The 27,781-nt window shown below is 43.3% G+C and overlaps 1 protein-coding gene across 1 annotated transcript in view; it reads left to right on the top strand.

The window, feature by feature from the left end:
* LOC137562326 (dynein axonemal heavy chain 3-like) overlaps positions 1–27,781 on the top strand; it is a 1,996,682-nt gene that overhangs the window by 1,255,716 nt on the left and 713,185 nt on the right. Inside the window, exon 45 of the mRNA XM_068273663.1 lies at positions 26,600–26,819. Coding sequence (XP_068129764.1) covers positions 26,600–26,819 — 220 coding nt within the window. The remainder of the gene's footprint in view (positions 1–26,599; positions 26,820–27,781) is intronic.

Below are 27,781 nucleotides of genomic sequence, written 5' to 3'. Positions count from 1 at the left end.
GAGTAAATAAATGTTTCTTAGCAACTTACATCAGACATCGGGTAGATTCAAATAATTATTCTAGCTTGAAGAGTTCTGCATGCATGTCTCGGTGAACATCACTGAAATTGTATACATTTGTTTGGTGTTATTCACACTTTTGTGTTGTCAGACTCTAATTATCTACTTTGGCCTCCTGGACGTACTAGCTAAGCCCAGGAGGCCATGTGTGCGTCCACGTGCTCCTGCGGCCGATCGCGCACGCACGCGCGCTCCCAGCCCGCGGTTTGTAGGTCGGGAAATCAGTGAATCGGGCTATGGTGCCCGATCACTGATTCCTCCCCCCCTGCAGAAAAAGCGACAGCTTCTCTTGGAAACTTCACATTTTCTGGCTGTTGCCTCCCCCATGCGTCTCTCTAAGCGTATGTTACGCTTAGAGTGACGTCATGTAAACAAACTCATGGCCGCCATCTTGTGGCCAAAAAGTAAAACTACAACAAAAAGTTAAAAAAATAAAACTCAACACACATTTACATTAAGAAACTATTGTTTACATCCCACCCTCCCAAAAAATACCCAAATAAAATGTTTAATATAAAAAAAAAAATTACAATTAAAAAAAAACAACATGTAAATATTTACCTAAGGGTCTAAACTTTTTAACTATCAATGTAAAGATGAAATATTTCCATATTTTTTTTTTAATTTTAAACTTGTAAATAGTGATAGATGCAAAACGGAAAAACTGCACCTTTATTTCCAAATAAAATATTGTCGCCATACATTGTGATAGGGACATAATTTTAACGGTGTAATAACCGGGACATATGGGCAAAAACAATACGTGAGTTTTAATTATGGAGGCATGTATTATTTTAAAACTACAATGGCTGAAAACTGAGAAATAATTATTTTTTTCTGTTTTTTTCTTATTCTTCCTGTTAAAATGCATTTACAGTAAAGTGGCTCTTCGCAAAATGTACCACCCAAAGAAAGCCTAATTGGTGGCGGAAAAAACAAGATCTAGATCAGTTAATTGTGATAAGTAGTGATAAAGTTATAGGCTAATGAATGGGAAGTGAACATTGCTCGGATGCATAAAGTGAAAATGACTGAAGGCCGAAGTGGTTAAGAAAACCCAACCCTTCACTAGTGTTGGGCGAACATCTAGATGTTCGGGTTCGGGCCGAACAGGCCGAACATAGCCGCGATGTTCGGGTGTTCGACCCGAACTCCGAACCTAATGGAAGTCAATGTGGACCCGAACTTTTGTGCTTTGTAAAGCCTCCTTACATGCTACATACCCCAAATTTACAGGGTATGTGCACCTTGGGAGTGGGTACAAGAGGAAAAAAGTTTTAGCAAAAAGAGCTTATAGTTTTTGAGAAAATCGATTTTAAAGTTTCAAAGGGAAAACTGTCTTTTAAATGCGGGAAATGTCTGTTTTCTTTGCACAGGTAACATGCTTTTTGTCGGGATGCAGTCATAAATGTAATACATATAAGAGGTTCAGGGAAAAGGGACCGGTAACGCTAACCCAGCAGCAGCACACGTGATGGAACAGGAGGAGGGTGGCGCAGGAGGAGAAGGCCACGCTTTGAGACACAACAACCCAGGCCTTGCATGAGGACAAGAAGCGTGCGGATAGCAATTTGCATTTTGTCGCCATGCAGTCATAAATGTAATACAGATGAGAGGTTCAATAAACAGGGACCGAAAACGCTAACCCATCACAGATGTTCATTGTTCATGTTACTTGGTTGGGGTCCGGGAGTGTTGCGTAGTCGTTTCCAATCCAGGATTGATTCATTTTAATTTGAGTCAGACGGTCTGCATTTTCTGTGGAGAGGCGGATACGCCGCCGATCTGTGACGATGCCTCCGGCAGCACTGAAACAGCGTTCCGACATAACGCTGGCTGCCGGGCAAGCCAGCACCTCTATTGCGTACATTGCCAGTTTGTGCCAGGTGTCTAGCTTCGATACCCAATAGTTGCAGAGTGCAGATGGATTGTTCAACACAGCTACGCCATCTGACATGTAGTCCTTGACCATCTTCTCCAGGCGATCGGTGTTGGAGGTGGATCTGCACGCTTGCTGTTCTGTGTGCTGCTGCATGGGTGTCAGAAAATTTTCCCACTCCAAGGACACTGCCGATACCATTCCCTTTTGGGCACTAGCTGCGGCTTGTGTTGTTTGCTGCCCTCCTGGTCATCCTGGGTTTGCGGAAGTCAGTCTGTCGGCGTACAACTGGCTAGAGGAGGGGGAGGATGTCAATCTCCTCTCTAAAGTCTCCACAAGGGCCTGCTGGTATTCTTCCATTTTGACCTGTCTGGCTCTTTCTTCAAGCAGTTTTGGAACATTGTGTTTGTACCGTGGATCCAGAAGGGTATAAACCCAGTAATTGGTGTTGTCCAGAATGCGCACAATGCGTGGGTCACGTTCAATGCAGTCCTAGGCCGAAGAGGTCATAGCCTAGGGTCACAAAACCTGTTTATTTGGGCAATTTCAATGGTAGTGATGGTGGCGTACATAAATCGCAGCCATGGCCGTTAGCAACGTCTGAATCTCACGAAATGTCTCATGCAGGTAGAAGACATATTGTTAGACTTGGATTCCAAAGATGGGGTCCCTACATCTCTGCAAACCAGAGTTACAGGGGTCCAAAATTGGTAAAATCCCCCATAGGCTTTCATTGGGCCTCCTATTTACAGTTCCAAAATCTCACATCTTTTCAAAGGGCAATTACTCAGCAGTGGCAAATTTTCTAGCATTGTAGGGACCCTTAGGGGGAACATGACTGGTGAGTTTCGGGCCCCTAGGCCAAAGAGGTCATAGCCTAGGGTCACAAAAACCTGTTTATTTGGGCTATTTCAATGGTAGTGATGGTGACGTACATAAATCGCAGCAATGGCCGTTAGCAAAGTCTGAATCTCACGAAATGTCTCATGCAGGTAGAAGACATATTGTTACACTTGGATTCCAAAGATGGGGTCCCTACATCTCTGCAAACCAGAGTTACAGGGGTCCAAAATTGGTAAAATCCCCCGTAGGATTTCATTGCCTCCCTATTTCACTTTCCAAAATCTCATATCTTTTCAAAGGGCAATGGCTCAGCAGTACCAAATTTTCTAGCATTGTAGGGACCCTTAGGGGGAACATGACTGGTGAGTTTCGGGCCCCTAGGCCGAAGAGGTCATAGCCTAGGGTCACAAAAACCTGTTTATTTGGGCTATTTCAATGGTAGTGATGGTGGCGTACATAAATCTCAGCAATGGCCGTTAGCAATGTCTGAATCTCAAGAAATGTCTCATGCAGGTAGAAGACATATTGTTAGACTTGGATTCCAAAGATGGGGTCCCTACATCTCTGCAAACCAGAGTTACAGGGGTCCAAAATTGGTAAAATCCCCCATAGGATTTGATTGGGCCTCCTATTTACCGTTCCAAAATCTCACACCATTTCAAAGGGCAATGGCTCAGCAGTGGCAAAACTCACCAGTCATGATCCCCCTAAGGGTCCCTACAATGCTAGAAAATTTGGTACTGCTAAGCCATTGCCCTTTGAAAAGATGTGAGATTTTGGAAAGTGAAATAGGGAGGCAATGAAATCCTATGGGGGATTTTACCAATTTTGGACCCCTGTAACTCTGGTTTGCAGAGATGTAGGGACCCCATCTTTGGAATCCAAGTCTAACAATATGTCTTCTACCTGCATGAGACATTTCGTGAGATTCAGACTTTGCTAACGGCCATGGCTGAGCTTTATGTACGCCACCATCACTACCATTGAAATAGCCCAAATAAACAGGTTTTTGTGACCCTAGGCTATGACCTCTTCGGCCTAGGGGCCCGAAACTCACCAGTCATGTTCCCCCTAAGGGTCCCTACAATGCTAGAAAATTTGGTACTGCTGAGCCATTGCCCTTTGAAAAGATGTGAGATTTTGGAAAGTGAAATAGGGAGGCAATGAAATCCTATGGGGGATTTTACCAATTTTGGACCCCTGTAACTCTGGTTTGCAGAGATGTAGGGGCCCCATCTTTGGAATCCAAGTCTAACAATATGTCTTCTACCTGCATGAGACATTTCATGAGATTCAGACTTTGCTAACGGCCATTGCTGCGATTTATGTACGTCACCATCACTACCATTGAAATAGCCCAAATAAACAGGTTTTTGTGACCCTAGGCTATGACCTCTTTGGCTTAGGGGCCCGAAACGCACCAGTCATGTTCCCCCTAAGGGTCCCTACAATGCTAGAAAATTTGCCACTGCTGAGTAATTGCCCTTTTAAAAGATGTGAGATTTTGGAACTGTAAATAGGAGGCCCAATGAAAGCCTATGGGGGATTTTACCAAATTTGGAGCCCTGTAACTCTGGTTTGCAGAGATGTAGGGAACCCATCTTTGGAGCCCAAGTCTAACAATATGTCTTCTACCTGCATGAGACATTTCGTGAGATTCAGACGTTGCTAACGGCCATTGCTGCGATTTATGTACGTCAGACTCGCCACCATTGAAATTGCCCAAATAAACAGGTTTTGTGACCCTAGGCTATGACCTCTTCGGCCTAGGACTGCATTGAACGCGACCCACGCATTGTGCGCATTCTGGACAACACCAATTACTGGGTTTATACCCTTCTGGATCCACGGTACAAACACAATGTTCCAAAACTGCTTGAAGAAAGAGCCAGACAGGTCAAAATGGAAGAATACCAGCAGGCCCTTGTGGAGACTTTAGAGAGGAGATTGACATCCTCCCCCTCCTCTAGCCAGTTGTACGCCGACAGACTGACTTCCGCAAACCCAGGACGACCAGGAGGGCAGTAAACAACACAAGCCGCAGCTAGTGCCCAAAAGGGAATGGTATCGGCAGTGTTCTTGGAGTGGGAAAATTTTCTGACACCCATGCAGCAGCACACAGAACAGCAAGCGTGCAGATCCACCTCCAACACCGATCGCCTGGAGAAGATGGTCAAGGACTACATGTCAGATGGCGTAGCTGTGTTGAACAATCCATCTGCACCCTTCAACTATTGGGTATCGAAGCTAGACACCTGGCACAAACTGGCAATGTACGCAATAGAGGTGCTGGCTTGCCCGGCAGCCAGCGTTATGTCGGAACGCTGTTTCAGTGCTGCCGGAGGCATCGTCACAGATCGGCGGCGTATCCGCCTCTCCACAGAAAATGCAGACCGTCTGACTCAAATTAAAATGAATCAATCCTGGATTGGAAACGACTACGCAACACTCCCGGACCCCAACCAAGTAACACGAACAATGAACATCTGTGATGGGTTAGCATTTCCGGTCCCTGTTTATTGAACCTCTCATCTGTATTACATTTATGACTGCATGGCGACAAAATGCAAATTGCTATCCGCACGCTTCTTGTCCTCATGCAAGGCCTGGGTTGTTGTGTCTCAAAGCGTGGCCTTCTCCTCCTGCGCCACCCTCCTCCTGTTCCATCACGTGTGCTGCTGCTGGGTTAGCGTTACCGGCCCCTTTTCCTGGAACCTCTTATATGTATTACATTTATGACTGCATGCCGACAAAAAGCATGTTACCTGTGCAAAGAAAACAGACATTTCCCGCATTTAAAAGACAGTTTTCCCTTTGAAACTTTAAAATCGATTTTCTCAAAAACTATAAGCTCTTTTTGCTATTTTTTTTTCCTCTTGTACCCACTCCCAAGGTGCACATACCCTGTAAATTTGGGGTATGTAGCATATAAGGAGGCTTTACAAAGCACGAAAGTTCGGGTCCCCATTGACTTCCATTATGTTCGGAGTTCGGCCATGTTCGGCCCGAACCTGAACATCTAGATGTTCGCCCAACACTACACGTGACCCGTTCGGCCAATCACAGCGCTAGCCGAACGTTCGGGTAACGTTCGGCCATGCGCTCTTAGTTCGGCCATATGGTCGAACAGTTTGGCCGAACACCATTAGGTGTTCGGCCGAACCCGAACATCACCCGAACAGGGTGATGTTCTGCAGAACCCGAACAGTGGCGAACACTGTTCGCCCAACACTACCCTTCACCACTTTATGGTAATGAAACATGCAGCTTATCTGTGCTTTATAGCTTGTAAGCACTGGAGAGTTCACTTTATGAATCCTACTTTCATTTCTTTACTTGTTGAATGCTCTTTTTCAGAGCTGGGTCCAGAGAGCCTTTCTTTAATCTGATTATTAGGATTGCACTAATTTGCATTTGTACTCTGTGCAAGATAAAAGTAAAGTAAGCAACTGGAAGAGAAGCTTGCTGACTGTTGAAGCACTGAAGAGTATCATTTGAGCCTATAATAGAAATACAAAGGCCTGATTCATATTAGGCGGAGCAGTAACCTAGCTGAATAAAACCAATGATGTTACACTCCATGGGTTGGTTAAAGTGTCCACTGCGTTTGAAAGATGATGTATACTATTCTGTTAAATGAATGGCAATTCATCAGTTGTGCAAAAAAAATACATATCTATAACCCAATAGATAAAACCAGGCATGTTAAAATAGACCTTTGGTAATAGATCCATATGAAAGCATGGATACTTTCAATATGTCTGTTAAAGAAGTACTTTGAGTGGGTAGGGGGAAAAAGAGTTGTACTTACCCGTGGCTTCTAATGGTCCCCCGCAGATTGAAATATCTGCACAGATCTAGATCCAGATCTAAATACTGCAATGAACTATGTAGCATTGATGTGTGCATCATCAAAATTGTAATAAAAGTTAAGTTACCCTTCAACTAAAATAATCTAAGTTAAATCACTGCGTCCACGTAAAAAGGGTGCCGGGGAAAAAAGGCCGAGGGGTGTAAACGATAAGCAGTAAACGTTTATTAAAAATATTGTGTTGTATTTCGTTTACAATAATGTTTTACAAATTAATAAACATTTAATAATGTGTATGAAATCGCTAATTTAAGATGATAATCTTCCGTTTTAAAAGTGAAACTTATAATTACGTTTGTTAAGAAACGATAATATATGTATCATTTTTATAATGGTATAATATTGTGTATAACCTTTATTTATCGTTTCTTCATGTAATAAAATTTGAAAATATTGTTTATAACGATGAAAAAAAACAACAAAAGTACTTTCGTAATAACTGTAGCAAAATATTAGTAAGTGTTACTAACATTTTACTACAACTAAACCTACCTAACCCTACTCTCAAACAGAACCCTTCCTTTACCTATCTCTAACCCTTAGACCCCCCTGGTGGTGCCTAATCCTAAATTTCCCCTGGTGGTGCCTAACCATAACACCACCCAGGCAGTGTCTAACCCTAACACCCATCCTGGTGGTGCCTAACCCTAAGATCCCCCTAGTGGTGCCTAGCCCGAAGACCCCCCTGGTGGTGCCTAACCTTAAGACCTACCTGGTGGTGCCTAACCCTAAGACCCCCCCTGGTGGTTCCTAACCCTAAGACCCCCCTTGGTGGTGCCTAACCCTAAGACCCCCCCCCCCATTTTTTTAAACGTTATTCGTCACAGGCGCATGTTGTAAACTTAAATTGTCACAGGCGCCGTTTGAAACCGTTAATAATCTCCGGGCTCCCTTTTTTTCCTGTTTAACGCCCATCAGTTTTAAAGTGGAATTTAACCCGAAGTTTCCTTCTGCTTTTCAAGTTAATAACATTTAGGGAAAAAATATCTTCAATACAATTCAAGGAAATCCTTTAAAACACTCTGAAGTTTTAATAACCACCTGCACATTCCTGGGAGTACAGAAAAGGTTAAGCCTGAGAGTGTACTTATTATTGCAGAGCCTTGGCATAGCTCAAAGCCCTAATTCACACATGCTGATGACCGCAAATAAGACAGGCTGATCTCTCTTAACACACACAAAACACACAGCAGTTGTGAAGACTTTTTAATGTGTGCCGTGCAAGAGTTCTGGTCTGCTTGAAAGGACAACTGAAGTGAGAAGGATATGGAGGCTGCCATATGTATTTGTTTTAAACAATCCACATTGCCTGGCTCTGTATCTAATACTTTTAGCCATCGACCCTGAACAAGCATGCAGATCAGATGTTTGACTCAAGTTTGACTCGATATGATGCGTGATTGTTTCAGGTGGGTGAATCAGACATTACTGATGCATGAAAGATCAACAGGACTGCCAGGCAAATGGTATTGTTGAAAATGAAATAACTATCCATATCCTTCTCACTTCAGGTGGCCTTAAAAATGTGAAAGGATCCTCTTTACTGTGTCCTTGCATGTACTAGTACATACTAGTTGTCTTTGCAATGTTGTTTGTACCCCCTGTGATGACTGTTCATAAACAGTGATGGGTGAAAATGCCAATATTCTTTTCGCATTATTTTTTGTGAAAATAGTGGTAAATTCGTTTTTGAGTGAAAATGCCATTGAAAAATAAGGGTTTTTTTTAACTTTTCCTGCAAAATTCACGGTAAACAATAGGTTTTTTTTGCGTTTTCAGTGTAAAAATTGTTGTAGTAAAAATATTGTTTTCTGCATTTTTGCACTTTTCATGGTAAAATACCGATTTTTTGGATTTTGAGAAAAATGCAAAAATTCTACCTATTTTTGTAAAAAAAATGTCAAAAAAAACCCAAACATTTTCAATGCAAAAACGATTTTGGCAAAAAATCACAAGAAACATTTCATAAATAACAGATAATATTTGGGATTACTTCTCTTAGTAAAAAAAAAAAAATTGTATACCATTTGGGAATAGTAAGAGCTATAAAATAGTTTGTATTGTTGGTTTCAATAAACAAACACTAGTATCTTTTTGTAAAGGATGCTGAAATTAGGAAAAACTGTATATTCTAAAACTTGCTAACAAGAGACCAAAATTGCTTTCTGTCCAAAGAGTTGAAGATGGCATTTCATAAGCCACAAATGTCTCCCTCAGCTCGTATTAGCTTATGAATATGTAACAGATGGATGAGTATGCTCAGGGACAAAAATATTACAGCCAAGTAACCATCAATACTAATGAGCACCCGACAAAAACACTTTTTTCCATCTGTTCAGAGGGTGCGCACCTGTGGCATTCTGCAGAACAGTGATTTTAACATGTCAAACCAAGGTTTAGTAAAATCTCCCCATACAGAATCCTGCCTGGTAATGCGCTCTGACACAGCTTTAGCACAAGTGTAATGCTCTCAGAGCAGCAATCCGACGGAATTATGTTCACTTTTATAATCCACTCAGGGCAGGAATTGTCACTGAATACTGTGGAATCAGTCTAAATGAAGAAGGACATTGATGCACTTACATTAAACGCAAGACACCAATGTTTCCCTCCTGGTCAGTTACTTACAGTATTTTTAAGGATTTTATAACCCTTTAGAAGGTCCATGCATATTTTAGTTTTGCATATTTAGTAATGGCTCATTGCCACTTGTTGATTTAGTCTAAGAAACTTCTTGCTGTGACCTGTCCATGGATGATATAATTAGTGCTAGCACCACTGAGTAGTCTCCAGATACATGTGCAAAGTCTTATGCTCAATGAGTAAAGCGTAATGCATTGCATGTTATAATTACATAGTTTGGTTAGAAAAAAAAAAAGACATCTGTTCATCAAATTAAACCAGAAGGGAAAATGAACACCATCCTGAACCCTAACATATCCCAGTTGATCCGGGTAAGGCTAAAAACCTTCCTGAGCCAGTTAGCTTTAAAAGGTAAGAATACCTTCCCAACTCCAGATGGCGGTCAGATAAATATCTGGATCAACTCTCTCGGGAAATACCTAGTAATTATAGCCGTGGATGCCCTTCAATTCAAGGAAAACATCAAAGCCCTCTTTAAATGCAGATATGGAGTTTGCCATAACTACTTCCTGAGGTAAGATGATCTCACTGTGAAGAACCTCTTTCTAAGTAGCTGGCAAATACTTTTTCCTCCATATGCAGATGGAGTCCCCTTTTCCTTTGTACAACCCTAGGGACAAAAAGTGACTGCCAAGCTGTTGTATTGTCCTCTCATGTATTTATACATGTTAATCAGGTCACCTCTCAGTTGCCTTTTTTCCAAGCTAAATAAGCCCAGTTTGTCCAAACTTTCTTGGTAAGTTAGATGTTCCATCCCCCTGATTAATTTAGTTGCCTATCTTTGTATTCATGCTAAAAGGTCAATGTCCTTTCTATGGTGTGGTGTAGTGTTGGGCGAACAGTGTTCGCCACTGTTCGGGTTCTGCAGAACATCACCCTGTTCGGGTGATGTTCGCGTTCGGCCGAACACCTGATGGTGTTCGGCCTTTTAAGTTCGGGTTCGCCCCGAACTTCTAATGGCCGCCGAACAGGGCCGAACAGGGCCCCTGTTCGGCCGAACAGGGCCCTGTTCGGCCGAATACTGCCCCCCTATGGGGTCGCAGGCATAAGGGGGGAGCATGCCCCGATCGCGGGGGGGGTCGGAAATTCCCCCCACCCCCTCCGCTAGCGCTCCCCCCTCTGCCCGCTTCCCCATTCAAAAGTTTAAGCAAAGTACCTGTAGTGGATGGCCTGGCAGTGGGCGGCACTGTGGAGTGAGGAGGAGGAGTCCGGAGAGTGACGAGTTGAGGGAGGCCGGGCAGCGGGCGTGAGGTCAGAGAAAGGGCGGAAGTACCACAAGGGTACTTCCGCTGAACCGCCCGCTGCCCGGCCTCCCTCAACTCGTCACTCTCCGGACTCCTCCTCCTCACTCCACAGTGCCGCCCACTGCCAGGCCATCCACTACAGGTACTTTGCTTAAACTTTTGAATGGGGAAGCAGGCAGAGGGGGGAGCGCTAGCGGAGGGGGTGGGGGGAATTTCCGACCCCCCCCGCGATCGGGGCATGCTCCCCCCTTATGCCTGCGACCCCATATGGCCCCCAAAAGCTGGATGTTCGGAAAGTTCGGGGTTCGGCCCGAACATGCCGAACATCTCGGTCATGTTCGGCGAACTTTCCCGAACCCGAACATCCAGGTGTTCGCCCATCACTAGTGTGGTGCCCAAAACTGTAATCCCATACTCCAGATGTGGCATCACAGATGGTTTATACAGAGGAAGTATTATACTAGCATTTAAAGATTTTATTTCCAGTTTTATGCATCCCAGAATTTTATTTGCTTTAACTTCCGCTGCTCGGCAATCTGCTCTTCTCATTATGCGGAAAGACTTTACATATGTTATTCTTATTAACACAGTTTTTTGCATACACCCTACTGTGATTGGTCACTAGCAATGGACTTGATTCAGTTACGAGGGTCATCTGGAAAGTAAAAGTCATTTTCAAACAATCAATTAAGGAAACATTTTATTTATTTTACAAACATTATCTTCTGATTATATATCTACATAATCACCTCCCTTACTCCTTTATTTAAGTATGTATTATATATTTTTAGAATAGTTTAGCAATATGTTGTAGCATCCCACTCCTCACCTTGGGTAGGATGATTTGATGGGGCTCCATGTTAATGCTGCTGAACAAGCAGTTATTAGCATTCTGCAGGAAGAGAAGAAGTTAAACTGACAGATGCAAGTTAAATTACAAAGAAAGAATATGCACCTCAGATACAAGCTAACAGCTGTTCGTTTCTAAGTAGAAAGAACTGATGGGGGGAGGGGTTCATGTTGGTGTAGAAAAAGTTACTGGAATTCTGTAGTTATGTGACAAGCGGAGCAGGGAGAAAAGAGGTTAACCTGGCAGATGCATGCAAAATTACATTGCATGGATACCTTGTGTGGCAGATAAAGGAAAATGGATGTTATTTTCTGGATGCCGTTCAAATTTCCTAATGACTGAAGAGATTTTTTTTAAAGAAGTTCTACTTTTGCTGGTGACAGACACTACTGATACAAGATCAAGTCCATTGATAATGATCACCCACAGCCTTGTTTCAGCATCTAGCAGCTTCTTGCTGGGGCTCAGACCTCATTCACACTGGTGGATGGGAAACAGTGTAGCCCAGGCAGTTAACGACACAAAATAATTGCAGAGTAAAGTGAAGTTAAACCCTTCAGCCTGTACACGGATCAGTGTTAAGTAGACAGTGCAGTTTAGGGCAGGGGAGAAACTCAGTACATGCAAGGTCTGAGGGCAGCACTGCCCGCCACCGCATACATATATGGAGTTGTGGTGGTGTTTAACATTGCAATGAAAGAGCGCTTGTATCAGGCAGCTTATACAGTGATCTCAAGCCACTGACCATGTAAAAAAAAAAAAAAAAAAAAAAAAAAAAAAGTTTGCAGTTATGAAGGCAATGAAACAATTGTGAATGAAGAATAAAGTCAAAACATCAAAGGCCTGTTCATACTGAAGGGGACTGGTAGTCACTGCTCTGTACTGCCTCCTCCCTAGCACTGTCCAGCTCTCCTTTCACTACATATGAGCCATTTACACCACCCAAAGTGAAATGCAGCAATATAAATGTGTACATGCACAGTTTGGAGTAGTGGAAATACTCCATCACAGACAGATAGTGTGGCTCTCAGTATACCACTCAGCAATGCTGCCTGCATGAATGACTGGGGGTCGGGAGATGACACAATCAATCTCAATGTTGTTCTAAGAAATATTGCAAAGTCTCCAGTGTCCATTTAGAAATACAGGGCACTTAAGAATTATGTTCGCTGAAAACCTTCTAATGCAGAGGCTGCCATTATTAGATCGAATGCTGTGTGCTTTCTTCTTAGAAAATCAGTGAGTCACCAGGAGCAGAGGTTTGAATATTCAGACATATATCCTGGGATTGGAATTTCCTATATGTGAAAGAAGCTGTGATGACATTTTGCCCCATAACCATGGAGAAGGATATAATTAGTCCTTTTATGATACTGTGAAGCCTACTTATAAAAAAGGCAATTATACCAAGACTTTGTACTTAGCAGTGCATCACACTCACAGCACTGCGCAATGGAAACTTCAAGTCATCTAGAAATACTCTTTTTATTCATTGACAATCTTTTTTGTTGTTGCTGCAAGTGTGCAGAAAAGTGCCATTACAACTGCATTTATTAATGACAGATAGCATCATTTAGTGCACCACTTTGGGTCTCATCCGGTGTGCTTCGTTGGAGCTAGTGTTGGGCGAACATCTAGATGTTCGGGTTCGGGCCGAACAGGCCGAACATGGCCGCGATGTTCGGGTGTTCGACCCGAACTCCGAACATAATGGAAGTCAATGGGGACCCGAACTTTTGTGCTTTGTAAAGCCTCCTTATATGCTACATACCCCAAATTTACAGGGTATGTGCACCTTGGGAGTGGGTACAAGAGGAAAAAAAAATTTAGCAAAAAGAGCTTATAGTTTTTGAGAAAATCGATTTTAAAGTTTCAAAGGGAAAACTGTCTTTTAAATGCGGGAAATGTCTGTTTTCTTTGCACAGGTAACATGCTTTTTGTCGGCATGCAGTCATAAATGTAATACATATAAGAGGTTCCAGGAAAAGGGACCGGTAATGCTAACCCAGCAGCAGCACACGTGATGGAACAGGAGGAGGGTGGCGCAGGAGGAGAAGGCCACGCTTTGAGACACAACAACCCAGGCCTTGCATGAGGACAAGAAGCGTGCGGATAGCATGCTTTGTACCACCATGCAGTCATAAATGTAATAAAGATAAGTGGTTCAATAAACAGGGACCACGCGGCAACGCTAACCCAGCAGCAGCACACGTGATGGAACAGGAGGAGGCGCAGGAGGAGAAGGCCACGCTTTGTGAGACACAACAACCCAGGCCTTGCATGAGGACAAAAAGCGTGCGGATAGCATGCTTTGTACCGCCATGTAGTCATAAATGTAATAAAGATAAGAGGTTCAATAAACAGGGACCACGCGGCAACGCTAACCCAGCAGCAGCAGCAGCAGCAGCACACGTGATGGAACAGGAGGAGGCGCAGGAGGAGAAGGCCACGCTTTGTGAGACACAACAACCCAGGCCTTGCATGAGGACAAAAAGCGTGCGGATATAGCAGCAATGCTTTTTGCCGCCATGCAGTCATAAATGTAATACAGATGAGAGGTTCAATAAACAGGGACCGGAAACGCTAAACCATCCCAGATGTTCATCGGTCATGTTACTTGGTTGGGGTCCAGGAGTGTTGCGTAGTCGTTTCCAATCCAGGATTGATTCATTTTAATTTGAGTCAGACGGTCTGCATTTTCTGTGGAGAGGCGGATACGCCGATCTGTGATGATGCCTCCGGCAGCACTGAAACAGCGTTCCGACATAACGCTGGCTGCCGGGCAAGCCAGCACCTCTATTGCGTACATTGCCAGTTCGTGCCAGGTGTCTAGCTTCATGCCCGGTTTCAGGTCCAGCGGTGCCAGCCACAAATCCGTCTGTTCCTTTATTCCCCTCCAAATTTCCTCCCCTGTGTGCTGCTTATCCCCAAGGCAGATCAGCTTCAGCAACGCTTGCTGACGCATGCCAACAGCTGTGCTGCACTGCTTCCACGATCCTACTGCTGCTGGTGCTGGGTTAGCATTTCCGGATGAGGTACAGCTTTGAGATGCGTTGGAGGAGAAGGAGTCAGAGAGGTAGGTGCTGCTGTTGTTATCCAGCTGTTTGCGGCGTGGGCAACACCCGCGCCGTAGCAGGTGAGGAATCGCTGCCAGGCTCCACAAGGTTCACCCAGTGCGCGGTAAGGGAGATGTATCGACCCTGGCCGAACGCACTCGTCCAGGTGTCAGTGGTGAGGTGAACCTTGCAGGCAACGGCATTCTTCAAGCTTCGGGTTATTTAGCTGACCACGTGCTCATGCAACTCAGGCACTGCAGAGCGCGCAAAGTGGTAGCGGCTGGGAACCACGTAACGTGGGATGGCCACTGACATCATGCCCTTGAAGCTGTTTGTCTCCACCACTCGATATGGCAGCATTTCGCAGGCCAGAAGCTTGGCTATGCTGGCTGGCTGTTACTGCCACGGCCCGGGGGTCATTTGCTGGCAATTTCCTCTTGTGCTCAAACATCTCAGAAACAGACAACTCAACCGTAGCGCTGCACACCGAAGGGCTGTTGGTTGTTGTGTTTGATGAACACTGGGAGACCTCAAGAGCACTAGTCCGGAAAGTGACAGTGTCAGCATCGTCTGATGTTTGTGAATGTTGTGAACCACGCAATGGCTGGGCTACTGCTGCTGCTGAGGCGGGTCTGGTGGTGAGTCTGGTGAACCCAAGGGAGGCAGTGTTGCTGGTGGTACCCTGTCCTGCCGCGTTTGCCCACAGAGTGGGATGTTTGGATAGAATGTGGCGGCTCATGCTGGTGGTGGAGAGGTTGTTAATACTTTTCCCCCTGCTCAGGCGGGTCTTGCACACCTTGCAAATCGCCATGGTAACATCCTCAGTGCAGTCTTCAAAGAAAGCCCAGACTTTAACTGGCTGAGGACTCGGACCTCGTGCGTGATGTGCTGGTGCTGCTTAACCCACTGCTGGACGCTTGAGAGGTCATCCAAGTAATTATCTGGTCCTGTTCTTTTGGATCTGTGAGGGTTGTTGTCCTGGACAACATGGGCAGTATTGAGTGGGTTTTCTTGGGTGCTCCCCTGTGGCCTGTACGTGAACCGTCAGGGGAAACACCTCTTCCCTTGCCCCTCCCTCTTTCACCGGATTTCTTCCTCATTTCACTTATCCTTAAAGTACACGCTGACTGGCAGCAGTACAGTGGCAGTACAGAAATGCTATACAGTGGTGGGTGAGCGGTGTACCACTATTGTCAGCAGTGACACAGAGCACAATGCTATACAGTGGCGGGTGAGCGGTGTACTACTGTTCCCAGCAGACACAGAGTGGAAGTAAACACAATGCTATATAGTGTGGCTGAGCCGTGTACACAGAGTGGCATTAAACACAATGCTATATAGTCTGCTATATAGTCACCCCGAACAGGGTGATGTTCTGCAGAACCCGAACAGTGGCAAACACTGTTCGCCCAACACTACTGGGAGGGAACGCAGATTTTAGTACCTAAACACACGATACAACATGTTTTCCGGGGTCGGACTCTGAGGCACATACAGATGGTCCCGATCATCATCCTCATCATACAACTCTTCTCCTGAGTCTGACCCACCCACCACCTCTGCCACCCCAACATCCCCAGACACAGACCCCTCATCGTCCTCAACATTAACTTGGGATGCTGGCCTGAGCCAGACCTCCTCCTCCACATCAGGCCCCATCATCTCCTCAATGGCAGCCCTCATTAATCGCTCTGGCGACGGACTGATGGACACAACGTTCTCCTCCGGGGAGGGCTGCTGCTGACCACTGGCTGCTGGGGTGGATGTTATAGCTTGCGTGGGGCGTTGGCTGTTGCTGTTGTTGGGAGTGCTGCTCACAGCGGAGGTCTCTGGGGAACTCATGTTGAGCTCATATAGTGGTTGACGGTGAGTGGAGTATTACTGATCCCAGCAATATACACACTGACTGGCAGAGTACGCAATGCTATATAGTGTGGCTGAGCGAGGTACACAGAGTGGCAGTAAACAGAATGCTATATAGTGTGGCTGAGCGAGCGGTGTACCACTATTCCCAGCAGACACAGAACAGTGAACAGAATGCTATATAGTGTGGCTGAGCGAGCGGTGTACCACTATTCCCAGCAGACACAGAACAGTGAACAGAATGCTATATAGTGTGGATGAGCGAGCGGTGTACCACTATTCCCAGCAGACACAGAACAGTAAACAGAATGCTATATAGTGTGGCTGAGCGAGCGGTGTACCACTATTCCCAGCAGACACAGAACAGTGAACAGAATGCTATATAGTGTGGCTGAGCGAGCGGTGTACCACTATTCCCAGCAGACACAGAACAGTGAACAGAATGCTATATAGTGTGGCTGAGCGAGCGGTGTACTACTGTTCCCAGCAGACACAGAACAGTACACAGAATGCTATATAGTGTGGCTGAACGAGCGGTGTACTACTGTTCCCAGCAGACACAGAACAGTACACAGAATGCTATATAGTGTGGCTGAACGAGCGGTGTACCACTATTCCAAGCAGACACAGAACAGTGAACAGAATGCTATATAGTGTGGCTGAGCGAGCGGTGTACCACTATTCCCAGCAGACACAGAGTGGCAGTAAACAGAATGCTATATAGTGTGGCTGAGCGAGGTACACAGAGTGGCAGTAAACAGAATGCTATATAGTGTGGCTGTGCAAGCGGTGTACTACTATTCCCAGCAGACACAGAGTGGCAGTAAACAGAATGCTATATAGTGTGGCTGAGCGAGGTACACAGAGTGGCAGTAAACAGAATGCTGAGCGAGCGGTGTACTACTATTCCCAGCAGCGACACACAATGACTGGGGGGGACCCTGGCTAGCGTGGCTGGAGCGCGAACTACCCTGCCTGCCTACCCAAAGCTAAACCCACAGACAAATGGCGGAGATATGACGTGGTTCGGGTATTTATTTACCCGAACCACGTGACAGTTCGGCCAATCAGAGCGCGTTCGGGTCCGAACCACGTGACCCGTTCGGCCAATCACAGCGCTAGCCGAACGTTCGGGGAACGTTCGGCCATGCGCTCTTAGTTCGGCCATATGGCCGAACGGTTTGGCCGAGCACCGTCAGGTGTTCGGCCGAACTCGAACATCACCCGAACAGGGTGATGTTCTGCAGAACCCGAACAGTGGCGAACACTGTTCGCCCAACACTAGTTGGAGCTATAAACATTGAACGTTAGAAAAATATAAATGATCCAGCAAACCTGAACTGGACCTATTAAAATAAGAATCAACTGTTATGTGACAATAGCTTGCAACCCTCATAGAGGATCATATAGCAAGGATCACGGAAAGTTTAGCGAATCAGCATTTGAGCTACTGCAATCATGTGTTTTTAATACATCCAGGACAGTCTGGCCTGGATATATGAAATAAAAAAGTTAAATTGGTGCCTGCATGGAATCCATAAATGTATATTAACTAACTTTTTAGCTATCCTCACCAAGTATTAAAGCTTAACTGTCAAGCATAAAATCAAATATCTATTCTTTATTTTTATCTGGTAAACAAGTAATAAGGATGCTAACCAGGAAAACAAAAACTTAAAAATCACTCTTATTTTTCTTCTCTATAAAATATCCTTCCCCAGTTTCCTTGGCTCTTATTTGGTACATCTGCCGCACAAAGGAAGTGGCAGGGCATGCTGAGTTTTCTTTTCTTCTTCTCTTTACTTTCCCCCTCAGACATAACTAATGCAGCCTGATTGGATGAAGCATTTTTCTCTCCCATTTTTCCCTCCCACACCTCTGTTCCTCTCTGATTGGCCAATATTTATCATGCTGAGACAATGCACTTTCTACTGCAGAGCTGGGTGGGAGTGTCTGAAGACTTGGAGGAGGGCGGGCAAAGCATACACAGAGTAAGGGAGGAAATGTCAGGATTAGCGTCAAGATAGACAGAGTCAAAATGGAAAATCCTAAGAAGGATTCTCTCTTTTTTTACCACAGAAATATCACTCAAATCAAAATGCGGACAGTGCAATATACATTTTATGTAAGTAGAGCAAGTATTTATCTACTTATATGTAGATGGTAAAGCGCTCAACAAGTCTGTAAATAATGTATTTTTTTCCCATGTATGGGTGCACCTTTGGTGGTGGCTTAATGAACATACTACACTATATATGTGTTTTATCTTCCTCTATATATCTACGAGTGATTGAAGATACCCCCTGGGAGTAAATAATACTGGCTAGGCCAAAAGCGCATTGTCTGATCTGTGAGCGATTGGCATAATTATCTGGTGAGCGCGTTGGATGTGTGTGGACATTAGAATGTGGATTGATTGAACATACTTCTTTTTCATGAGCAATCCAGGAGATAAAGATCAGGAGAGAGTATACCAGCTGGGCAAAAAAACGTATGAGCTGATCTGTAATCCATTAGCATCGGTCAGCGTAATCTGAGAGTACAATCTACTGAAGCACTGTATGAATTGGACTTAATACCATTGAACTGCACCTATTGGGAAAAAATACATTATTTACAGACTTGTTGAGCGCTAGACCATCTACAAATAAGTTTTCTAAGGGTGTGACACCTAACCTTAGGTCCAAGCAATCCAAATATTATTGTTAATTGGTGCTATTGTTAAGTGAAGGAGTGCACCTTGTCATTGACTTTCTATCATTTATCTACTTATATATGTGTTTTTTTCTGAGATAGTATGGCTGACATATCCTCTTTAAAAGCACCCAGGAGGAGCATTAACCAAAAGCAGGGAGACAAAGAGGAAGCCAGTAAAAAGGGCACCTGCTGATCTGGATGCTGCCACAGTGCAATATGCAACTGTGGCAGTGACAAGTGTGCAATTTGGGTACCTGAGTGCATCAAAGATGGGCGATTGAATAGCCAAACTCTGGCTAGTGTTTTTTACCAATGGGCTCTAGGCTATAGTATAGCACAGATTCTACCCTCCTTGGGGACAGTGGACAAGTTCAATTTGAAAAAGGGTAGACTTTGTCCTTTAGCAGATGTGTTAAAGGCCACTTGAGTCAGCATTGCTCAGCAGGCGGAGCCCCACATTGGTGAGCTTTGGAATCCCTTAAAAAAACAACTGAAGCAAGGGAAACATGAAGGCTGACATATTTGTTTCCTTTTAAGCAACATCAGTTGCCTGGCTGTCCTGCTTATCCTCTGCCTCTAATACTTTTAGGCCATATACCATGAACAAGCATGCAGCAGATCAGATGTTTCTGACTTTATTGTCAGGTCTGACAAGATTAGCTGCATGCTTGTTTGTAGTTTTATTTGGACACATCTACAGCCAAATAGATCAGCAGGGTTGCAAGGCAACTGGTACTATTTAAAAGAAATAAATATGGCAGCCTCCATATTCTTCTTACTTCAGCTGTTCTTTAACAAGTTCACCCCCAAGGGTTTTTATCCTAACGGACCAGAGCAATTTTCAGTTGTCAGTTCTCCTCCCTTTTATTCCCTAATAACTTTATTACTACTTATAACAAGAAAATGATCTATACCTCGTTTTTTTCGCCACCAATTAGGCTTTCTGTGGATAGTACATTTTGCTAAGAATTTTTTTATTCTAAATGCGTTTTAATGAGAAAAACAGAAAAAAAAGAAGAAAAATCATTATTTCTCAGTTTTCAACCATTATAGTTTTAAAATTAAACATTCTCCTGTGGATAAAACAAACACGTTTTATTTGCCCAGTCGTCCCAATTATTAAACAGTTTAAATTATGTCCCTATCACAATGTATGGCGACAGTATATTATTTTGAAATATAAGTGTTATTTTTCTGTTCTGTTTTTTTTTTTTATTCTGGCCATAATTACAAGCCCCTATGTAATAAATTAAAATTAATTTCCCCCCATAAAATATAAATTAACAAAGCTGAGTCCCTAAGGCAACTATTTATTTATTTTTTTTAGCTGATTTTTTTTTTACAAGTGTTTTTTTTTTTGGGGGGGAGGGTTGGAAGTGTAATTTTATTAAGATCTGTATGTACTTAAAATGAATGTATTTTGTAGGTGTAATATACTTTTTGGCCACAAGATGGCGCTAGTGAACACTCATAGGAAATGTTCACTTTTTTTTTTTTCTTCACTTTATTTAATTGTTACATTTCCTGTTATTGTAAATGGACGTAGCCGCTGTTCGCGGTCACGTCCATTCACTTCAGGCACTGCGATTGGGTAGAGGACCGTTCGGTCCTCTTCCCCAATCACCCAGCACGGAAGCCCGACGGTAATGGCGGCGGTAGTGGCGCACACATGGCGGTAGCAGCGGCGGGAACGCGGGACGTATTAAAACGTCATGTTGCTGTTAATAGCGGTAAGCATGACGTTTTAATACGTTAGAATGTCAGTAAATGGTTAATTTTTACCAATCTGCATGGGGTTAAGGCATTAATGGGTATTGGAAAAAGGAAGGAATGCTCATTTAAAAAAAAAAGTTTAAACTTTTTTTGACTCACAGTACAAATGACATCCGTGCAACTGTTCACAGAAGGGGACGTGGCTTTATGATGTCATCAAGCTGCGTCCCCTGTACTGTGAACAGTAGCCCGGAGCTGTAAGGTAGAGGAGAATGGATGATCATCGCTGGAGAGAGCCTCAGTAATACCCACTTTGCTCATCTCACAGCACCGCAAGGGGAATGAGAGGGAGGGGGGAAGGAACACTAGCTGGCAAACGATATGGTGGCACCTATTACTGCCTTACCTATACTGGGGAAGCTCATACCTGGCTTACCTGTACTGTGGAACCTATAGCTGGCTTATCTATACTGTGGAACCTATAGCTGGCTTACCTATACTGGGGATGATACTCACCATTGACATGCTGATGCCTCATCATATACCTCCAATAGCTTTCTCAGTGTCCTCTTCCATGTCCCTCAGTGGATTTACTTCTCCCTTGATGATGACATGTTCCCAGGCGATGACGCCAGGGTGTTGATGATGCCAGGGTCACACAGCATCATCAACATCTGGCGGGAAACTCGTTTTATTTTTTTGTATTGAATTCAATACAATAACCTGCATTGAACGCAATATAAAAAAAGTAATACAAAAAAAAATGCTTAAATTATTTGAAATTAATTGAACCACTTTTTGCACAGAAATCCTGGGGAAATTGAAGCCAGGGAGGTTAACACAGAGCAGCTTTTCCATTAAAAGCCAAGTCACCCAGGCTTTTTGGTTTCACTCTAGTAGGCCAATTACAGTTTGTAATGCCCCAGTATGATTTAAAAAGTTATTTTGAATAGGTTAATGTCTTTTCCTGCTTTTATCCTTTCAGTTGGTCCTAGTTCACTACAAAATGCAATCCCTAAGTGCTCAGCGATTGCAATTTTACAAAATGATTTTCAGAGCAAATTTTAAGGAATGTACAGTTTTGAACATTCCTTTAAAAAAAATTGCTGTAGAAATGGCACAGGCAGCGAGATTTTCAATGTTCTGAAACTCCAAATGCTGTATTGAGAACACCCTATAGGGTGACACTGCTGTAGCGCTTTACCGATCGCTGGCGATCGTCAAACTGAACGCAATCACTAACATTGTGAACCAGCTCATATAGGGCATTGCCTCCTTCTGATTTGCCACTCTTCAGTGAAAAGAGCAGGTTTTTCAGCTCAGCTGTATTAAATTTAAACAGCATGCTGCTAAGAGCAGAACAATATTAGATAAACTGATATTACAACATTTATTGTTGAGCAATATAATACATTTCAGTATTATTGTTTGCAAAGAAAGAAATACAAAAGGAATCATCAGTGGCATGCAGTACAGCGCTTTATCTACTAGCCCTGTCTAGTATGTACACCACACCTTTGCACACATGCCACAGTGAAAAAGCACAGTGGTTGGCATATCATTTAAAAAGGAAACCTGACTGAGTGATCTAAAAATATAATACAGAAAATGGTTAGATATACAGATAATCACTATACTATGCAATGCCGTAATATATGTCTTTAAACTGAACTTGCGGATATTGTGATAACAAAAAAAAAAAAAACTCTCTCTGAAGTACGTCCAATTTTATACCCAATTTCCATTTCTTAAAGTAAATGGGGAGTGACTTATTAAAAAAATACTTGCCTATGGACAAGGAAGGCTCTGGATCCTAAAGACCCTTCCCTGTCTTCTCTTCCTCCCCTCGTTCAAGCATTGTCACCCCCTTTATGTGCATTCAACCAACTGAATGAAAACACATCTGTGAGCCCTTGGAGGCTATGGGAACCCCTTGTGTTCCCAAGTACTTCAGAAGACTGGAAACCTAGTATGACGCATGTCTGAGTGCCCTTAAGAGACGAGCTGAAGAATATGAATATTAACTACAAACACCATTAGTGGTTACAAAAATGCTTGAAAGCTACATTACCAAACTGGTGCCAGCTTGGCACAGATAGGCATGAGTATGGTAATGAATTTTAAAAACTAGCATGTGAAAGGAATAACTGTGGTAACAGAGAGTATAATGACATCATGTAAATGGGGGTGAACAACTACCCTCAACACATGCGTATTGACACACACACACACACGCACACACACGCACACGCACACGCACACACGGACACGGACACACACACACTATAGTTCTATTCTTTAAAGGTTATGTGTTAGACCTAGTTTAGTTTAGGTATTTGGGAAGAAGTCTTAAGGCTAGATGCAAATTTAAAATTCTCACTTTTGGGTTTTCTTGGTAACAAAGAAGAAGCAGTAGAGTGTTGTACTGTGTTAGCCATCAGTAAAAGCAAGGCATTTTGAATCGGGATGATACTATTTATTGGCTAACTTAGAGATGAATAAACAGTTAGCTTTCAGCTTATAATAAGCCTTCGTTGGAAGTCTCTAAGTTAGCCAATAAATGGTGTCATCCTGATTCAAAACTCCTTGGTAAAAAAGTGATTGTGAATTTTGTAGTCACAGGAAAGGGAAACTGCTGCTGGTAGACAATAGGCAGCAAGTGAGGTCATTTTACTGACATAAGTTCTGCTTCCAGTGGGGACAGCCTCCAGCCACTGAGTTAGGATCTATTCCCATTCCATCTTTACATAGTGACAAGCAGTCATTGGAGGAGGTAATGAGTATATCAGCACCATAGATGGTGCTTAACAACTTTGCAGTGAGGTGATATTGCAGCAGCAGATTGTGCTGGAGACGTATCACCAGTCTACATCATGAAAGGTAAAAGCAAGGCAAGTGAGAGCCATAAGAGGGACATTCTGAGTTAGCTTATAGCAGAAATGGGGCCAAAGAGCAGTAGGGCAGGGATGCAGACTGGCTGTGCGTAGGAGTTGTGGCAGGGGTGTAGCTAGAAATAACTGGGCCCACCTGCGGAACTTTGGATCCCCCCCCCACCACCACCACTGCTTTCTGCACAGGTAACAATGCTATTCAATTAGCTAGTGCACACTTGAATGTGTTTTTCCCCCTGCAGATAAAATCAGAAACCAGTTAGTAGGCACCGCACGCATTTTCTTTATCAATTACATTAGCTTCTGTGATAAAATGTGCATGTTTTCACACATACAGACACACATGGGGCCATATGCAATTCACTTATTCCCCTGAGTTTTCTCTTAGGTGATATTTTTGCAACTTAAAAAATAAAATGCCTTTTCGACCACCACAAAGCAAACAAATACTCAAAATTATTTTGACAGTACTTTTTCCCCTTCTTTTTGGTACTAAAAAGTTATTTTAAATTGAAGAAGAAAATGATCTACTAGAAGAAAACTCAGGAGAAAAAGTCAATTGCATATAGTCCATGGTGTGCAGAACACTCACTCTGTCCCACCTCTGATGGAGCAGAACTGGCTCTGCAGACTCCTCCAGCATTGCTACAGTACAGAGCATATGGGAAGGGGTAGAAATACTGGGGGTAGAGAAGTGCTGTACACAAGACCCTGCTGAACACTGAATAGGGACTGTCTACAAATCTTTGTCTGCAAAAGTTTTTATGATTCCTTATCAATGACTGGGCAGATGCAGTCATTGGGACAATTGTGCATAGAGCAGAAAGTTTTTTCTCTCCATTAGTTGTCAGTCTCTCAGGACAGAGAAAATACTTCTCCACCCACAGGGCCCTCCTGTGGCTTCTGGGCTCCATGCTGCATCCCTTTCAGGGTCTATTGTTATGCCCCCGAGTGGTGGACAGGCAGCAGTATGGAGGACCAAGTGCTCTCTTTTCTTCTCTGTGGCTGATTCTTCTGATTCTTCTGATTCTTCGGAAAGAAACTAGTCAAAGAAACGTTACTCTAAATTCACAAACTATTAAGTTCTTTGTAGCTAATTTGGCCAAGGAAAAAATGCCAGTAATCAAAGGAAAATAACTGAATCAAAAGAGCAGAACTGAGCATGTTTCCAAGGGAAAGATTTCCTGAACTGTGTTGAGAATACAAAACAGATTTTGGACCACAGAAAATGCTATTTGTCAAACTCTGAACAATTTTGGTAAACTGCTTTCAGACCAGAAAGCACATTGGGCCAAGTTTTCTCCTAGGCGATATATTCACATCTTATCAATAAAATGCCTTTTAAATGGAACCTAAAGTGAGGTTTCCATATCTATTTCCTTTTAAGCATTGCAATACCAGTTGCCTGGCAGTCCTGCTAATCTCTTTGACTCCAATAATGTCTGAGTCACACACCTGAAAAAAGCATGCAGCAAATCCAGTCAGATTTCAGTCAGAGCATATGATCTGCATGCTTGTTCAGGGTCTATGGCTAGAAGTATTAAAGACAGAGGATTAGTAGGCAGCTAAGCAATATGCATTGTATAAAAGGAAATAGATATGGCAGCCTCCATATCCCTCTTGCTTTAAAGAGACTCTGTAACAAAATGTTCAGCCTTATTTGTTCTATCCTATAAGTTCCTATACATGTTCTAATGTGGTCTGTGTTACTGCAGGCTTTTCTAGTTGCTCAGTGGCTGTGTTATCTCTGTTATTTGATATAATCTTCTCTCTTCTGTGGGCTCTGTCGGCTGAGGCTGGAATGTGTGGAATATGCTGCACTGCTTGTCATTGGCAGAAGCTATACACACCCTCTCCAAGTGCTGTATGAGTCAGAGACTGAGCTACTCTCAAGCCTATCACACTCTAGTTAGAAGCCATGTCTTTTGTTTGTAAACACTGCCTAAAAATGGCAATTACAAGCCAGGATTGCAGCAGGGAGTGGCAGAAACAGCACAGAGGGGCCCAGGACAACATAATGAATAGAATGGTATGCTTTTTATTGTAAGAATTTTAGAGTACAGATTCTCTTTAAGTTCCCTTTAAGCCAACAGCAAGCAAGAAAATACTTTTTGGTACTTTTTCAATTGCAGAGTGCTGAAACGTTATTTTAAACAAGATGAAAAATGATCTAGGAGAAAATTGAGGTTAAAAAGTGAATTGAATCAGGCCCATTATGTTTAGATATAGTGAAAAATGTGTGTAGTTGTATTGCGCTCATGCTAAAAAAGTTTCTGTCATAAAGAACCAAACTCTACATTTTGCTTAATCAGTATGTTAAAACTATAAAAGAAATCAAACTGAGCTTTCACTCTGCTGTTTTTATGATATTGTGATGACGCCGGCAGAATACAGGTTTTCTATAATAAAATTTGATGTGATAGAGGACATCCTGCTTCAACTCTTTCCGATGTACTTAAGAACACAAATATATTTTATATATCGCTATTTTCTGTAACTGTTCAGACTTGTTTGACCCCCTGCTGTGTGACAGAAGCATAAACACTATGACAGACTCTGAATATGAAATTCTATATCATTCAAATTCATTTTGTGTTCCATTTTCTGCTATTGTTAGATTGTGCTCACTCCGCGACAATGTTAGAAGGAGGTATTTGTGAGGAACAGAGAAGCAAAGTTTCTTTGTTGTGTGTTTGCATTTGCTCTTCCAGGGAATGTCCATCACGATGATTTACTTCTGCCAGCACATTTTAAAAGAAAGCAGTATTTCATTTACAATATAAGCTATTCACCACAGCTGGTGGCAGTCCATCATCTGATCTGACAGCATACGAAATCTAATCCCCTGCTCTTCTCCTGAAGACCTGAAAGCTTGGCCTTATATAAAATTTTGTGACTTATGAAATCTTTAGCGATAGGTCTTTCATGTTATTTATGCGGTGAAAATTGTGGACCAGTCATCTTAAACTATTTGTATCTGTTTCCACAGGCATGACACAAGCAGGATCAAAATAAGGAACACATCTATTGTGGCGGCTATGGCACCTCCTGCTGGAGGAGGTAATGCAGTTACCCCACGCCTTCTACGTCATTTTAATATTCTCTCAATAGACGCCTTTAACGATGAGACCATGAAGAGCATCTTTCATCCAATTGCTGACTGGCATTTTAACTCTGGCTTTGACACGTCACTTAAACGGTACTCCAGGGTAAGATCCACTTTTGTTGTTCTTCTGCAGCAGAGAAAGTAAGGTTGAGGTTTAAATACTTGGATTGTGACCATGAAATTGCAAACAAAGGTTTAATGATAACGAACTATGGGGAAGCAATGCACAAACTGGAAGATACGATTCCAACTTCTAATGACTTATATTTTTTCTTTAACCACTTCACATCTGTAACTCATTCTCACCTTGTGGACAAGAACAGTATTGAAGTTCTAGCATGCGCTCTGTGCTCTTCAGTTGCTAAAGGGGTGGATATACATTCTTAAAGAGACACTGAAGTCTCCAAAAAAAAAATCTTTTCATTTAACAAATGTGTTTAACATATTAGCCCTAACTAAACCGCAGCATTCCCGCCACTGTAAACTATCTAAATCCCCTCCTAACTCGCCCTCCCTCTCCCATGCAAAATCCACCACTTTCTTGGTTGTGAATTTTGCTGCCCTAAGCGCTTCCATGTGAGGCAGAGCTATGAGCTGCAGCCCTGCCTCACACGCGTCTGTCAGCGGCGGATCTCCGCCTTTCCCCTGCCCCTCTCAGTGAAGGAAGACAGAGGGGCGGGGAGAGGCGGCGATCCGGGCTGACAGACGCACTGAGAGGCAGAGCTGCGGCTCATAGCTGTTCCCTCTCAAAGAAGCACTGCCCGGATTACCCCCGGGGAGTGTGGGGGAATTAGTGTACAGCGTCGGGAAGGGCTAACATATTAAACATATTTGTTAAATAAAAATACTTTTTTTTTGAGACTTCATAGTCTCTTTAAGGCTGTAAAGGTCTCCAGGGGTGGGTCCTGGATAGCAGGTCTATCCTAATGAATTTCTGGGCAATTGCCCATTTGGACCAGGTGGAGGACTGGGGCTGAGGAAGGAGCCCAGGATAGTTTAGCAACCAGTGGTTGATATGGTCTAGTATGATGCTTGCAGGTCCACAGAGCTCTGAAATGGGAAAAG

Source organism: Hyperolius riggenbachi, chromosome 3, assembly GCF_040937935.1.
Source record: "Hyperolius riggenbachi isolate aHypRig1 chromosome 3, aHypRig1.pri, whole genome shotgun sequence".
NCBI classification, from domain to species: Eukaryota; Metazoa; Chordata; class Amphibia; order Anura; family Hyperoliidae; genus Hyperolius; species Hyperolius riggenbachi.
The sequence above is the reverse complement of the archived record's forward strand: the minus strand, read 5'-3'. Positions and strand labels throughout refer to the sequence as shown.